At 28.8% G+C, this 17,914-nt stretch overlaps 1 protein-coding gene across 1 annotated transcript in view; it reads right to left on the bottom strand.

The window, feature by feature from the left end:
• Positions 1-4,470: 4,470 nt before the first annotated feature.
• The window catches only part of GluRIB (Glutamate receptor IB), a 250,505-nt gene continuing 237,061 nt past the window's right edge, over positions 4,471-17,914 (bottom strand). Inside the window, exons 14-16 of the mRNA XM_075372702.1 lie at positions 16,074-16,182; positions 11,775-11,912; positions 4,471-4,579 (exon numbers count right to left, since the gene is read on the bottom strand). Coding sequence (XP_075228817.1) covers positions 4,478-4,579; positions 11,775-11,912; positions 16,074-16,182 — 349 coding nt within the window. The 3' untranslated portion in view covers positions 4,471-4,477. The remainder of the gene's footprint in view (positions 4,580-11,774; positions 11,913-16,073; positions 16,183-17,914) is intronic.

The raw sequence follows: 17,914 nt of genomic DNA, 5'->3' as shown, positions 1-17,914 counted from the left end.
TGTGATTTCCATGATGTTTATGTAAATAAAGCATCTTGTTACAAACACATAAAGAAAAAAAAACAAATAGAATTTATTTAATAAAAGGAAAAATAAAACTTATTTTATAAGAAAGGAGATTGTTTTCCACAATTTTTTTAGTTAATGAATTTTTATTGGACTTTCATGAAAAGAGATCATACTCAGTTCTACCAGTACAGTTTTTTATTAATTAATTATTTAACGAGTGAATATTAATCTCTTCAACAAATGAACCAATCACGATGAATAATTATTCTTTTTTTTTAACCAGATTTCTTGTTTCGTTTGAACCGACATAAGATCTCTCAACTCATCTTAAATGAAAGATTTTATTTTAATAACAAAATATTGTTCATTAAAAAGACATGAAGATATTTTCTTCTTCATCATTTTCGCTTATTAATGGATTGTTATATTTTAATGACATACGCTTTATAATATTTTTATACTTAAGTAATTTTCGCAAAAACTCTATATTTATTATTATTATTTTATTATTCCGCAAAGCTCTAAGTTGTGTTTAGTTATTTTAGCAGTGTTATTACTATCACACTACATTTATCTACTTTTAAGCCCCAAATTTGTCGGATTTGTATTTCTTGCAAGCGGCGTTCTTCGTACGGGCATCGATTTTTGTGGGCCTATTTAAATAATAAAAAAAACAACAAAAGAAATTAAACTATAAAATAAAATAAATTTTAGAATAAAAAATGGGTTGTACAAAATAAACAAAACAAATCCTAAAAAAATAAATGCAATAATTTAAATTTTTTAATTTTTAGGTATATGCCAAATCAAGGGTTGATAGATTGTTGGTTTTAAAAAAAACTCAAGGTTTAAATAAAAATGTTAAAAAGGATTATTTTTTAATTTTTACAGCAGATATTGTTAATTTTTTAAAAGTATATTTTATTCATTTAAAAATATTTTCTGTACATTAAAATATCTGCTTTATGTATTTTACTTTTTATTTTCTCTTTAAAGGTTTTACCCTCAATTACTAAATTAACTTAACCTAAATGCAATACTGTAAAGCCCACTGACCTAATTTTTAGGTTTAGCAGAATCTGCCACACAGTTTGCTTTTATGAAATTTATTTTAAAACTCGCTCTTTACGTAATTTTAATTTAATTTTTATATTAACAAAATTTTCACTCCTAAATAATGATACACGTATATAGTTTCTTATTACTTTTTATCGAGTTTGATTATTTTTTAAAAATATATTTGTACTTGTTTGCGTTAGGAGGACTTTACTGGGATCCACTGGAGCAAAGATCCAGCATCTCATTTCCAGTTTTGACTTTTTTTACAGCAATCGGAAAGGTAAGAGAATCCCTACAGATCTTATCTGTAGGGATTAGATGTAATCTTCCAATCTTTAATACAGTTCTATTTATTAAACATGTCTAGACAAACTTTATAGAACATCACCAAAACATAAGCAAATAAGCAGTAAAGTAACTGTTGGATATGCAAAACTAACAATCTATAGAGGGACGATAAAAGAAGTCAAATATTCTCACTTTTTAGTTTTACTATTCGAAATGAGGGACTTCATTACTTCAAGGAGTGTCCAAGACCCATTTAAAGGGGACCGGGGACATCCAGCACGCCCAAAATTCCTCCAAATTATTATCCCTTACGATTGACGTAGCATAATATTTTAAAGATTTTACATCTTTCAATTTTTCATTTTTTTTACATTAATTTATTGTTTTTCTACTGATATATATTTAAATTTACTTGAAAGTTGTTAAGCAAAGACTACAGATCCTTTTTATTTTCACTTATTTTTAAATTACACCTTCTTTTCTTTCATCCTCTACTCTTGTCATACGTAAAGATTTTAAGTAGTTCTTTTCTTTATTTATTTCTACATGACTATCCTTGAATTTTTAATCAGTTTATTCCATTCCATGTTAAAAAACACACAAGGTGTTTAAGTTATTACATAAATAAATAATTCTTCAAGAGAAAGACAGAGTGAGTAAAAAAACAAATCTTGAGGAATTAGAGTAAAAGGTTTATAGTATGTATTTTTGTTTTTAGTCATCAGTCAGTTGAATGGTTTACTGTTATTCCCTCCTTTTAAGATTGAAATTAGAATAATGGGACGTTTGGCTCATTATAAAGTGACTGAACTCAGCATTAACTTTTACTACTTACAAAATTAGTAAACAGGAATTACATGTTTGGGAAACTACTTGAGTCAACAATGAATCAGAAACTTAACTGTTGAAAAATGAAACAGGACCAATAATATCTAACAGTCTATTTGAATTTAACATTAGAAAAAATCCTTTCGTTAAGTTTTCATTTATGAGAAAACTAGCCCGTCCGGGATCTCCGCAGTCCAGGCCAGTGCAGGCGAGCTCCAGAACCGACCAGTGGGATCCTGGGGACTTGCCGGGATTATAGGGCCGAACTCTGGGCAGCAAAGCTCGCTTTGTTTGCCACTCCCGTCTGTCTGGACCCCACAGTTCGCTTCCCCATTACTGTCTAGCTAGGAACCCCGCACTGTTCGTCACCCTTATAGTTGTGAAAATAATACTGATAAATAACAATTAAGGTATTCAGCCGATAGAAACCTGAAAAAGAAACTAAATTACAAAAGACAAATAGTAGTAACTATGGTAACTAAAGTACAACAGACATTTGAAGGAAAACTTCACCACTTATTTTTGTTGCCAAGGTGACAGAAATTTTAATTTAATTTTCAATTAATTATAAATTTTTTCTTCTTTATTAACTGAATATCTTTAATTCATAACTTCACTTCCAAAGATGCTAGGGTCTAAATCGATGGCTTAAAACCTTCCCTGTGATATAAAATATGTGTTGTTGAAGTTTGAAAGCAACTGGTTGGTTGGTTGGTTATTGCGTGCAGAACATACAAATAGACAAACAGACAAACAAACAAACTTTCGGCTTTATATATATATAAGATTAATACATCCATTAAAAGTTTGTAGATGGCCGGGGATATTTTTATAGATTGGTTTAACGTGCATGATGTCTTTATCTTTCTTGGTATAAGATTTGTCTACGCGATCTATAAAAAAGAGGCAAGCACTTTCGTGGTGAAATTCAAAATTGGAGGTTTGAATCATTTAAATATCTTAAAATTAAGTTTATTTCCTTCTATTTGAGATACCTAGCACAACACTTATTTGTGTTTAAAAATGTTATTTTTTATTCCTACATAGCACATTAAATGTTTATTTACCTTATTACAATAAGAAAGGTATTGAGCGAAATTTTAGTAGACAAATTAGTGAAATTAAAGAGTGATATCAAGCACAAAACTGAACCAGGGAAACAGTGAAATATTTCAATAGGTCACAGAAACATATGAGCTTATATTTTCTTAATAATGAAAAATGAGCTTATATTTTCTTAATAATGAAAAAACCGATGTATATTAATTTTATTTATTAATAATAAACGAAGAAAGAAATTGACCAGTTTGGTAGTAGTAGTTAATCTGAAGTTCTTCGAGATTACATTTATCTGGGACATTCGCAGATATCTCATGAAAAAAATTAACCTATTTATTTTATTTATTATTCGAATTTATATGAAAATATTTAATAATTATTTTATAGCATCACATTTACTGATTTTTACACTCATAATTTTACTATTTACTATCATGCATCCCTAAAATTGCCAGTACTTTTAGATGTATTGTACGATTATCTGGATAATCGCACAATGGACATCTGGATCTGGACGCACTAAACTATGCAAGATTAATCATTCTAAATGTCGTTATCACAAATTTTTTTGAACAATTACAAAAATAAATATTATCAAAAGTTGTTACATCTTATAATTTAGTATGTTTTATTAAGATAGGAGATATTATCACAGTTTTGATTTGTGCTAAGTTTAATTTATTTAGTTATTCAATAATTTTTTTTTAACGTGTATTTTTTAAATTTATATTTAAGAAAAAAATTATAAACGTAAATGGGTTTGTAAGGATAATAAAACATTTTATTTTATTTTATGTTGAAGGGTTGAATTTTAAGCTTTATTAGAATCATGGAAATTTTAGAATTTAAAAAAAATATATTTTTGTTAATAAACGCATATATAAGTCTTGGAAAAAGAAAATAATAGTCATGTCTATAAAAACATCACAAGAATCTAAAACGTAATAAATATAAATACTTTTAGTCTTAATGGGTTAAAATTAAGAAAAATTAAATAAGAATAAAGTTGAATATTTTTAATTTTTTTGATTTTATGCATCGTTAAGTAGAAATTGAAATGGTTTATGATTACGGGTATATATTATTATTAGAATAAATAAATAATTTAAAAATAATAACATTTAATATTATGTTATAAATTACACAGTTTTTGAAGTGAAGATTTCAGGTATAGGTTATATTAATCCATGCACTTGCATCTTAATGCAGTTTATTTTATTTTTAATGGTTTTTTCTACTTCGTTAATTGTCCGTTATAACTTACTCTTACATTGTCGAAGTCTCTGCTTCCAATTGTCATTCGTGCTTTTGCCTTCATTGCATCTGATAATGGTATCTGAAAAAGTTAGAATAAGATTTAATTAAGCAGAAAATGTAGTCAGCATTTTGTTATTATTACTATTATTATCATGCATATTAAGACAAATATTTGATAGTACAATTGACCTTTTTCTACACTAGAATAGAACCGTGTATATGATATAAGTTTCCTTCTTGTTTAATACATTTATTTATAACAAATAGCTATTGAAAGCAGCTATTAAAATGGGAAATAATGTATTATTTATTAGTTATTATTTATAATTTCAGACTGACCCGATTATCAAAATACTAGTTAAATCCTAGAATGAGGCAAGTAGATTTATCTTATCAAAAATAGTAATAAAATCCAGTTCATCCTCGGAAAGAATTATTGATGTGCATTTTAACTGAAAGGAATAGAAAAAAAAATAGTTCATTTCTTTACAGGTTTTTTACGATGTTATTGAAATTTAAATAATATCTTAAAAAAAATCGGGAGATACTGCAAATGAGTCTGTGAGGGAGTGTTTCCTGTTTTATATGTAAAGATATAAATAATGAGCCACATTCTCTTTTATTTACGATTTAATTATTTTTAATATATAACATCTGTAAAGAAATATTTCTTTATAATAAATTTTATTGTTTAACGAATATATATTTCACAAAATTTTAGCAATTTTGCTGATTGATATAATCAAATAATAGAATTAGAATTGGGACAAAATCTAAAAAAAAACACAACGATAAAACTCTTTATTCTATTGTTTGTGTATGTTAAGTGTCATGACTGTTATCAGCCTGATTTTAGTTACAAGTTACTACCAAAAATTATATACCTATCTTTAAGAATAACAAGCGATAGATGATTGTAGGCTTACTGGGAAAAAGTGAGGAGTGAAGTATTTTTCAGTTCCTCAATCCTATGAGTAATATATTTATTTTATTAACTATTGGGACTGGCTACATAATGAACATCACTACTCTTTGAGAAAGCAATTTTGATATGTGTCTCGTGCACTTCACATGTTTTACACGTTACGGGAGCTAAAAAATGCAGAGAAGAAAAGTTTACAGCAACATATTAATGTACACATTTCTGTAATAAAATAATGTGTATTTTCATGCATAAACTCTACAAGAGTGAGTTGATTACTTGGCCACATATGGTGGAGAGTATCGTGGGCCGTATGTTGGCGAATGAGGTACAATATCGTGCTATATCTGATTTTATCACACGGGTCCTTCAACAGAAGATAGGGCTGCTAGGGCAACGAGAGGATAAGGGACAGCTCCCTGCTGAGCTGCTAATCGTTTGTGCATGCAGAGATGGGTAGCAGTGATGAGGCACGAAGACTCTCTCGTCCTCTTGTAGAAAAGACCGTAGTCTCGGCGAGAATGCTCTTTTGGGTGTCCTTTGAGTGTGTGATCTCGTACGCCTTACACTGCCTGCCCCCGACCCGGTGTCCAGCATTGCTACCTTTCACCTGAGTACAGGCGACGCACTTAGCAGGCGACGACTTGGCAGGGTAATTGGTTGCCTTGTGACCCGGAGCGGCACAGTGGCCACACATCCCCTTCTGCGTACGGCATCGGAGAGAGGTGTGCCCAAAGCCATGATACTTATAGCATCAGGCTACCTCTATATGGTCGACAACCCTACAGGCAATCCACCCAAAGAACAATCTTCCACCGGCTACTAAGACCTGCCGGATCTTAGCCGAGGTCTCGAGAACCCAGTGGCTCTTCAGGGATTCCTTCCTCCCCAGCTGCCGAACCACCTCGGTTTCCCGAAAGAAGTCCTCGACCGCCATATCCAATTCTGGATTTTGGCTGTGGATCGCCTTGAGGATTTCGGGCTCCTCTACCCTTATAGGCAAACAAGGTATAAACACCGAGTCCCGGCTGCTAGGGAACAGGAACGACATAGTCGAACCTGTTAACCCTACTCTAGGAGTTAGAGGCAGGCATTAATAGTCAAGATCCATCCGGTTTATAAAAGGACACTCCCCCGGATTGTGTTGTGCTTCACTGTGGAATCCAATGTGTGAGAGAGGGGAAAAACTTTACAAGAGAAATACGTACAAATATATCATTTTGCTAGATAAAATAAAATTCTGGTAAAGGTAAGAAAACATCTAAGTATAAAATATTCCAACCGAGATAGAATATTGCATATGGAAGCAATATCTTATTCAACACGCATTTCTATCTTTTTTAACCGATTACGCTGATTTATATATTAGGTAAATTTTTACTAAATTGGGGGTAGATTATAATAATAATAAGCAAGAAAATAAATATTTTCTATAAAATTTATTAAAGAGTAAGATTTATTGTAGATAATAGATATGATATCCTCCACTTTTAAATTTAGCAATGTATCGGTAAAAATGGAGTGAAAAAATTGAATTATAAGTGAGAATTATGAGTGGACAATATCGATGTATAAAGTAAAGAACTTAGCGTGGACGTATTTCATAATTTATAGATGAATATTGTTATCGGGTTGTCGTATGAAAACATCTGAGAAAACCCCAAAATAATGAGCAAAACGTTTAAAATAGTCGTTAGTCTCAATGAAAGCTGAAATTAAAAAAAGAGAGGGTATGTTTAGGAGTAGAGGTAGATAAAGAAAGAGGAAGTAAACGAGGGATAGGTCAAGGAGAGGAAGGAACGAAAGGAAAGTAGCTGATGATGGATATTTAAAAAGTTACGAAGTAATATTATTTAAAATTCTACGATATTTTTTTTTTTCTAAAACTAACAGTAACTGAAAATTGATTTAAATTAAGTAATAACACAAAGACTGTAGCAGCTATTTCACGTTGAGTTATTAATTATCAAACAGCAGGTTGACTAAATTTCGACTTTCGCCAATAATAGATTTAAATTTTGATTTACGTAAATTTAAAACTTTCACAGATTGATTTTATTTTGATGTATTTTAAGTTTATCCTTAAATTTAAATGTCCGGTAAATTAAGGTTTTTAAAAATTTAATTAAAACGCCAAAGAATTATACTATTTAGACATTATTAAGCTAATGCTCTATCTTGAGACAAATAAAATTGTGTAGATAAATAGGTTTATTTTTTTAATAATACACTCCAAAATAATAAAATTAATTTCGGTTTATTTATAAAATATAAATAATGTATAAAATACAACTTAACAACAATTATAAAATGTTACATCTATTCAAGCGCTTTCGGACCTTCGCCTATCATTAGGAATATGTACTTGGTTAGGTTCAAAAATGTTTAAATGTTTTATATCATAATAATTGATTGTCATTGTATAAAAACTTCAGTACCAGAAGTATAATAACAGTCAGAGTAAAAAAATTCAGTCAATTGTTATGGTAATATGAAATGAGACAGTTGATGGAAATGAATTGAAAACAGTTTGGTCAACCCAATAAACATTAATTATTGTTTATAATTGAAGTAGAATGTCATTATAAAATTTAGTTTGTTCTTTCATCAGTTTGTTATTGTTTAAATAAATGAAAATTTTCTCTAAAATATTAGTTTTATAAAAATCATTTGCTAAAATTTAACTTAAATTCTGTTTATTTGATTTTTTAAATTAAATGATAAATTTTTTAAATGCTTAAAAAGTATTTGAAAAACCTCATAATTACATGTAGAAAAAATCAATATGAAATACTGTCTGTACAAGAGACTCATTGTGATACGAATAGATAAAGGTAAAGAAAGAAAGATAAAGAAATGAGTTTACCATAGATGTAGTTTATCTGTCTTTATTTAACTTGTACATATTACAACCAAAAAGAAATAAGAAATAAATTTCAAGACAAATTAATTATACAAAATAGATAATAAAGATGCTAAGAGTCGCTCATGTGAGCAGAATCAGAAATTACGCAAATGAAGAAACACCAAGGGCATGAATTTATTACTCACAATAAAATTTAATTTGAAAATAAATAAATATATAAATATGGCTATAGGTCACAGGCAGAAATGAAACAGAAGAGAGGATAATAAAGAACGAAGTAATAATATAGGGGAATGAATTATTTAAAATTACCACAAAATTAAAATAAATTTGCATAAGTACAATTACTAAGAAAGAATGGATGAAAGTTGTAAAACATCAAAACAAAATGAAAGTTTAATATAGAAAAGAATTCTATTAGTATCAAATATGGAACTGTTACTTAAAAAAAAAAAAATGTGTAGAGTTTAGAAAATTATGATAGTATAACATGAGGAAATGGCCGGAAATAAAAATAATTAAGTCTATTCGTGTTATACAAAGGTGTTAAAAATTAGGTAGATGATAAAATTCGAAATGAGAAGTTCTTATTTCGAATTTATTTTTAGATAAACTTTTAATGAGATGCGCCAATTTAAGATAGGTGAATTTAGTTAACTTTTTAATAGAGAAGTATGAATCGGGAGAGAAACACAATGATTACAACAAGTAAAACAGGTAAGGATGTAACACGCGGTAAAATTGGTAAAATTAATTGCTTTCAATTAAATATATATATATGATGAAAATTAACAAAAAGGTAAGAAAAAAATCAACGAGAAAAGCATTCTTTTATTTACCAACCTGCTCTATAATATAAAAAGCTTCTATAAAATTATAATAATGATTATAAATAATAATATAAATCCAATTAAACGTTAATAATTGTACGTAATTGACGTTTATTTATTTAGAAAAAAAAGATTGTATAACATTTATGATAAATCAAATTTGCACCTATATTTTCTATACTAAACGAATCAATTTTACTACGTTGATCAGTGAACATCAATTCTTTGATGCGGTTATCTAGGCTCTAAATCAGAATCACATTATTAGATAACAGCGATTGACGTTGGAACTACCTCGTTCACTAATATCATTATATTTGGACGTGAACGAAGGCAGCAGGCTTTTACTACCCTTCTCAAACGTTCCTCTAGCGTATACGTTTTATTTCTCAAACTAACATTTGTTTTTATTTCACCATTTTGTGCTAGAAGTGTATAACTTATTATGGATTAGCAGTATTATTTTATTAATTGAATGTTAATCAAGAATCCCTTAGCAATTTATTTATAATTCTCTTTCATATTAAATAAAAAGCAGTATTTTACGTGAAATTATAAAATTGTCACTTTTTCATTTCTATACACATCATCAAAATTTAATTCTAGTGGAATAAATATTTGAAATTAGACAAGAAGATTGCCCTTGACCGAAATATGTGGAACAATAGAAAATAATATCCTAAATCTTTTCAGTAAAAACCATAAAATTTCCTACTAGGGTTAAAAAAATATTTATCATTTTTATTTAATTTTAATATGTTTGTATAACAAAAGGTTAAAAATTTAATACGGATTCTTTTAATTTCAAAACTCAAATAATGAATATTATCGAAAAATAAAAGAGGTTGAGAAACCTTTTACATAAAGTGATTTTGTAAAATAAATTCATAGGAGGTAATTGAATCGATGACTGAGCATATAATATATTCTGTTTTTCTTATTTTCCTCACAATTTGTTTATTTGCAATCGTTAATTTTCGAATAAGGAAACACAAGTAAATCGTAATTACAGTAAGTAATGATGAGGGTTTTGCAATGAACACCTTCGATAAAACAAATATATAGAGATATAAATAAAGTATATACATACATATATAAAGTTCATATATATATATATATATATATATATATACTTTTTTTTTTTTTTTTTTTTTTTTTTGTCTTCAGTCATTTGACTGGTTTGATGCAGCTCTCCAAGATTCCCTATCTAGTGCTAGTTGTTTCATTTCAGTATACCCTCTACATCCTACATCCCTAACAATTTGTTTTACATATTCCAAACGTGGCCTGCCTACACAATTTTTCCCTTCTACCTGTCCTTCCAAAATTAAAGCGACTATTCCAGGATGCCTTAGTATGTGGCCTATAAGTCTGTCTCTTCTTTTAACTATATTTTTCCAAATGCTTCTTTCTTCATCTATCTGCCGCAATACCTCCTCATTTGTCACTTTATCCACCCATCTGATTTTTAACATTCTCCTATAGCACCACATTTCAAAAGCTTCTAACCTTTTCTTCTCAGATACTCCGATATATATACATATATATATAATCACATTCGCATGGAATAAGACCACATATATACAAGAGTTCAAGGTTTAATGAAAAATTTACAAAAAAATTTATAGCATTAAAAAATAGACAAAAACAAAGAAATAATAATATAATAAGCTTATGGAAATAAATGAAAAGTGGCTAGGGTCTTCATCAAGGTATAGAAAGATGCTCATCACATATGTGGTATTGAACCATTTTAAGAGTCACTCAGACTCCCGTAAGTTCCAGCACATATAAGCGTTTCAATTACAGGACATACATTGTTGTTATTGTCTAGGATGATTAACTGCTAGAAAATTCACATGATTTTATCTAACCTCTACCTATACTTTGAACCGAACCGTTTGATCTTTTCGTGAACGTAAGGTAATTCACTATAGTCATGTATTTCTTCTTTTCTCGTGAGCCACGGTGCCTCTGCAGTGGATCTCACCAACTTATTTTGAAAGCGTTGTGTAGTCTCAATGTAACTTTTGTTCGTCGCACCCCGTAGCTGTCATACGTCCAAAACAGTTTTAGAATCTCCTTTTATATTAAAAGTTTGTTGGACAGCGACAAGTGAGAATTCCTGCCTAACAACCAATATGTTTTATTTTGACATAAAAAAGTAATTATTTTGATTTATTGACCAAAATTCTCCGTTTAAATAATAATAATAAATAGTTTAAATAATAATTAGAGTTTAATTTATTTAATTTATTTATTTAGAGTTTATTAGAGTTTAGTTTAGTTATTAGAGTTTAGAGTTTATTATTTTTAGTATTTATTAGAGTTTAATTTATTTATTTATTATTTATTTAAATAATAATAATAATAATAATAAGAGTTTAAATAATAATAATAATAAAACAATTTATGTATATAAACTAGACGTTGAAGATTAAATGCTAAATGCAATCATGCATACTTTATCATAATTCTGATACACTGAAGTGGTTAGGTGTCTGCTTCTATTTACGATTTAAAAAGTATTTTCCCAGCCTTGATGATAGGTAACTCTCGTAAAATATTTTTACAGAAATTTGAACTTGACGCAACTTAATTAAACAACTAAGTACTATTAATAATTCATTCAGAATTGTTTAAACGGTTTACAAACCTTATCTCTTGTCGCCTCTGTATGAGATTTATAACAGAACTCTAGTAAAGCCACTGCCATTGCGAGAATTAATCCTCCGATCAGAATATAGAAAATACCAGCCACATTACTTAACGATAATTCATTTCTTGATGCATCCTAGAAAATAAAATTAGTAAGTAATCAAATAAATAATTTAATTAAAGATGTATTTACTTAGCTTAAACATACTGTAATTTTATATTCAGTACAATTTATAAGATTAAATTTAACTGCCAATCAATGTTGTTGTATTTTACAAGTCATAAATTTTATTAACTAAAACTTTTATTCACAGTTGTTTACTTACAGAAAAAAAGAATTTTTTACGTTTTTATTCGCATTTTAAATTTTTATTTGCGTTATAATAATATAACGCGAATTTGACCGGTTGTTGTAATTTTTTTCTTCTCATTTTTTCAAGTTCTACCGACTGAAGAAGCAATATTTTGCATTCATTTCTCTTTCACCTGGGAGTTTTCTTTCCTTGTCTTTCAATAGTTTTACTTCTTCAAATTTATTTTTGTCTTCTGACCAAATGTTCTTGGTTTTTTCTCCTGCTCTTGAAAATCAATGAAATCTATTAGCATTGCTCTATCTTGTGCTATTTTTCAGATATTTTCATTTCTTTACTGTTATTTTGAACTACTGAGGTCCATCGATTTACGTGTTTTATGTTGTAAACGCTATTGAAGATTTGTTTCGTGTGTTTGTTATCATTAATTTTGTAAAGGTGACGGAAGAATTTCGCTTTTCTTTTGCTGATGGACTCTGATATTTTCTTAGTTTCAATTTATTCGTAAAAATCTATTTTACTTTTGAATCTGTACTCGTGTTTACATATTTCATTGGCCCAAGGATTTTTAAAAAAAATTTTCTTTCTTTTTTTTTTTTCTATTGCATTTATTTCACTAGATTTGAAACTGAAGATGCATTATGTTGGGTACAGACCTTCTGGTTTGATTACTGTATTGTAATGCCTGATTTTGACTTGTATTGAAATGTTTTTGTTGTAAATATCTTTTGTTAATCGGTAGGACAGTTATTTTTTCTTTATTCCTGATTTACTCGTTTCTTTATTTAAACCTGTATTTTGGATTATTTCTACAATCACAGTTCTTTATGGTGATTAAATATTTTTTTAAAACACTGAATTCTAAATATTAAATTTTTCCGTAGTTAAATAAGTCTGGATTGGTAATTAAGAGCCAAAAAAAAGTGACAACTATTAGCCAGTCAAACAAAGGTTGAAGCCATAACAGGTTTCAATCCCTATCGCGGTGGGTTACGTTTCCTTAACCTATTTCCCCTTCTTTATTCATCGATTGATTCTTCACTCGCTGCACAACCTGTAGCTGAAAGCAATCTGTTTAATCACGCTTCATTAGTCACGTTTTATTTTTACGAAATAATTTTATCAGCTTTTACGTGTAACTGATTATTAATTTCGGTAAAACAATAATTCATTATTTTTTCTTTTAGCATATAATAAAGAATCTTCTTAAATTTTTTGTAATCCAGTATAAAAATGAGAAATTGAGCTTCAATTTGTTTATTTCTTGTTTAACTGACCATAAACGATTTGCATAGTTTAGAAACCTTCTTGTGTGGTAATAGAAGGTATCTATTTTACGTAAATTTTTCTCTTTTAAAAATCTGTATTTATGGTCTAAACATTTTTAAAATTTTAGTTTTTCAACTCATTTATGAAAATTAAACAATTAAAGGTGAGAATTTTTTTTAGCACTTTTATTATTACTGTAGCCAAATATTAGTTTATTTCTATTACTTAAAATACAATATAAATAAATATGTGTTTTTTCTCTCAAAAAATAATTTTTTTGAAATCAGCTTTATTATTTCATTGTTATTTATTATTTTTGTAACCATTCTCAATCTAATATTCGTAGTTGACGCATTTCAGAGAATCTCAAATCTCAAAACTACTTTCAGCCCTGTGTCTTCGTAAGTTGGGATCGTCCAATAAATTTACTTTTTAATTATTTAATTATAGTTATACGACGATCCCATCTCAAGAAGACTCAGTGCTAAAAATAGTTCTGAAAATGGAGGTACCTTGAAACGCGTCAAATACGAATGTTGACGCGTTTCGGGAGTGACAGTGCTAGGAAGGGCACAAGAAATAACACTCATATCAATTATGATAATCCTAGCAGAAATATAAAATACTGTGAAAATTGTTATTTTTAACTAAAGTAATTACTTCTAAAATTGAGTAATTACTCAATTTGCTATCACCAAAATCTGATGTAAACAAACAAAATTAAATTCGGCTCTTATTTACACATGGTAAACGCAAATATTTGGCAGTTAATCATAAAATGGTACTCCTTAGCACATGCTTAGATTTTAAAATTTAAATATGCAAAATCATATAACCTCAGTAATTAACTAATAAGGTAAAGTTAGTTCCACACTTTAAAAAAGTGATAAAATACATAGATAATGAAAATAAAACTTATTTTTATTATTTTGAACAACCACAAAAATTCCTTAAAATTTTTCTCTAGAAACTAAATCTATTCTTTGATCTTTTTCAATATGAGAATTTTAGTTTTTATCCTAAAAGTTTTTTATTTTTTTAGCAAAGTTTTTTTCCATTTACAATCGGTTCCAATTAACAGGAACCATAATTAAATTTAATTACAAAAAATAAATGACATGCAAAGAGAGGTTTCCATTGAAATATCTCATAGAATCATTTATGCATATTTATACATATCTTATACAGTACACGTAAATATATTACAAAAATATACAAGTACGTACAATGATGTGTCCAGAGAACATTAATCAAGTCCAGAACGTAAAAAAAAAACAGCAAAAAACCAAAAACACCAAGAAATAACCCGATCAGAAACCAACCAAAAAGAAAATGAAAAAAAAAATTAGAATCAACAAAATGAAATGAAACGGAACGAAATATTTTGACGATCCATAACATACTAACTTAGCTGATTAACCCCAAATCTCACAAATCCAGTATGTGCAGCCACTTCAGGTGCACGATATTTTCGAGAAGGTTAACTGCTAGCCAATTCACATTCATTGTCATTTGGATTTATTACCGAATCGCCGTATCTCCTCTTCAACGCTTGGCACTCCTAGATAATCATGTATATCAATGTATTTCGCAAACCACGACGTTTCCGTTATATTTATCAATAATTCTGAAATCGCTGTACGATGTCAATATTATTCTCACTTATTTTATTCTACAGCTGGAGTCCGTCCAAATCGGTTTCAGGATCGTCATATACAACTGCTTGTTCTATAATGATAATTGCTTAGCAATCAGTACATCTCTCTGAACTTAATGGCAAGCTGTTTTCTTTTCTCTTAGATATGAATTCTCCACCCCCATCTAGATGCACATCCTATATCGCACGCTGTTAGGATGCGAGATGAAAACGCCATTCAGTTGAATTCACGGGCAGTCATTCCTCCTCATCGCAAACGTAACATTTGTAGATTTACCTTAGATTAACCTTCATCATCCATTTAAATAGCCATTCATTAATCAGATCCAATACAGTTTGCATTTTAGTAGAAACTACGATATGGTCAGTATTCCCAACCAGGATTGCCGTGTCATCCGCAAATGATGCAACTGTGATGCCTTCTAGAGTCCGGAGGTCCACCGTGAAAATGAGAATAAAACAGGTCTTACAACCAACTCATCAAGAATACCTGACCAGTATAGTATCAAAAGATATAGATAGAATCACAAGTCCTTATTGTAACTTACTTGGGGTAAACGTCCTTCGAGGTAGTTGTGCATTATCAAATAATGCTGTATCCTACAAAAACTCAAGAAAAAGTTAGTATCTCTTAGGGCATTGTGTATGCTTAGCACTGTCCTTTTTATTTTTTAATAATTTACTATTTCAAGTTATTACAGGAAAATTAGTTTTGAATAATCGATGGATGAAGCCGTTACTTGATGATAATCCTTAACAAAAGAGAAAAAACAAATGCATCATTTGATTTTCAGAAAATTATTTTTAAAAATACCCTCAATAGTTGGTTCAGCTTTAGTATTCTGTTTGTCACACCTGAGAAAGATACTGTGTACCGAAACAGCTGTTGCGGGTTTTAAATAATTCTGTGAAAATTAAGTAACATATTTTTTATTTTATTTTGTTAATTAGTAGTTTTTGGTTTTTCCTTTTCCAATATTTTCCACGAAATTTACTGTTATCTTTATTTTTTAATTTATTTACATTACTTTTAAATCATTCAATATTTTCTTTTACTTACTTGTTTATCACTATGTCTACACTCCGTTCTATCGTACCACCATCTATTTAGTAATTTTGTTAACTCGCCATTTTCTATAAGCGATAATACAGCGAGATTAATGTCTTCCCTGTAAAAAAACACAGCATAACTTAGTTAATTGTAATAATAAGACATTAATTTTTTATGCTAGTTCTTATAAGACAGATAATTACAAAAGAAGCTTAGTTCTATTCTAACTACCTTTTGTCCAAAAATTGCGGTGTAATTTAGAATGTGTTTCAAAACATATTAATTGTATGAAAAAAATAGTCATTTATTTTGTAAAAAATTTGGTCTTTACATTTAATAAATAATTTGTAATTGACTTTAAAAGGAGAGGTTACCAACCTCGATTTATTATTTGTTCTAATTATTTGTATTTGATTGTGTTTTCTTTTGAGAGAGGTCATTCAACTAGTTATTTATTTTTTCTGGTCTGTAGTTATCTCTTAATCTCTACTAATCTTACTTCTAAATCCTTCACCTTTATTTACCTGTTATATAAATGCAGTTTTTGTCTTCCTCTAGAGGACTGTGCTCTATTAATAGATTAATTATTTACATTTTTTTAAGTGATTAATGCAGAGTGGATATAATTCTTTCCATTTTTAATAAATTTATTTATCAAATGAAGCTTTTCTATAAAAAAAAGTTGTATAACTTTTAAAATCTTAATTTAAAAAAAGATATTTTAATAGTTTTTGAAGAGCCCGGAAAAATTTTCATATGGAAAGATTTACGCTATAAATCTTCCCTTTCTTTTATTAATCAATAATTTTCTTCAAATTTTTCAAAATAGTTAAGAAAAAAGTAAATTAAATTTTTAAATTTTCAATCTGTATAGTAATAAGAAAATTAAATGAAAAGAAAAAATATCTATAGATGCATGTCAATATACTTCTTTTCGTGTGCCTGTATGTTTTATTAACTCACAAACCCAACATACAAAAATTTAATCTCATCTCTTAATAACGAATTTTTATGTATTTTTTATATCCTAAAACGTTATATTAGTTTTTACTTATGCTTAGTAAATTTATTCTTTTTTACGGGGATTTAAGGCAGGTTTAATGAAAATATACATAGATGAATACAGTACTTAATATAGGGTTTATGCGAATGAGTTTATAAAAAGATTTTTCCATTTGAAAGTCAATAGGAAAAACATACAGTTTTCAATTTTTTTTTTTTTTGTCTTCAGTCATTTGACTGGTTTGATGCAGCTCTCCAAGATTTCCTATCTAGTGCTAGTCGTTTCATTTCAGTATACCCTCTACATCCTACATCCCTAACAATTTGTTTTACATATTCCAAACGTGGCCTGCCTATACAATTTTTCCCTTCTACCTGTCCTTCCAAAATTAAAGCGACTATTCCAGGATGCCTTAGTATGTGGCCTATAAGTCTGTCTCTTCTTTTAACTATATTTTTCCAAATGCTTCTTTCTTCATCTATTTGCCGCAATACCTCCTCATTTGTCACTTTATCCACCCATCTGATTTTTAACATTCTCCTATAGCACCACATTTCAAAAGCTTCTAATCTTTTCTTCTCAGATACTCCTATTGTCCAGGTTTCACTTCCATATAAAGCGACACTCCAAACATACACTTTCAAAAATCTTTTCCTGACAATTAAATTAATTTTTGATGTAAACAACTTATATTTCTTACTGAAGGCTCGTTTAGCTTGTGCTATGCGGCATTTTATATCGCTCCTGCTTCGTCCATCTTTAGTAATTCTACTTCCCAAATAACAAAATTCTTCTACCTCCATAATCTTTTCTCCTCCTATTTTCACATTCAGCGGTCCATCTTTGT

The sequence above is a fragment of the Lycorma delicatula genome, chromosome 8, assembly GCF_047948215.1.
Source record: "Lycorma delicatula isolate Av1 chromosome 8, ASM4794821v1, whole genome shotgun sequence".
Taxonomy (NCBI): Eukaryota; Metazoa; Arthropoda; class Insecta; order Hemiptera; family Fulgoridae; genus Lycorma; species Lycorma delicatula.
Note: the sequence above shows the minus strand (reverse complement) of the source record. Positions and strands in the feature narration are given on the sequence as shown.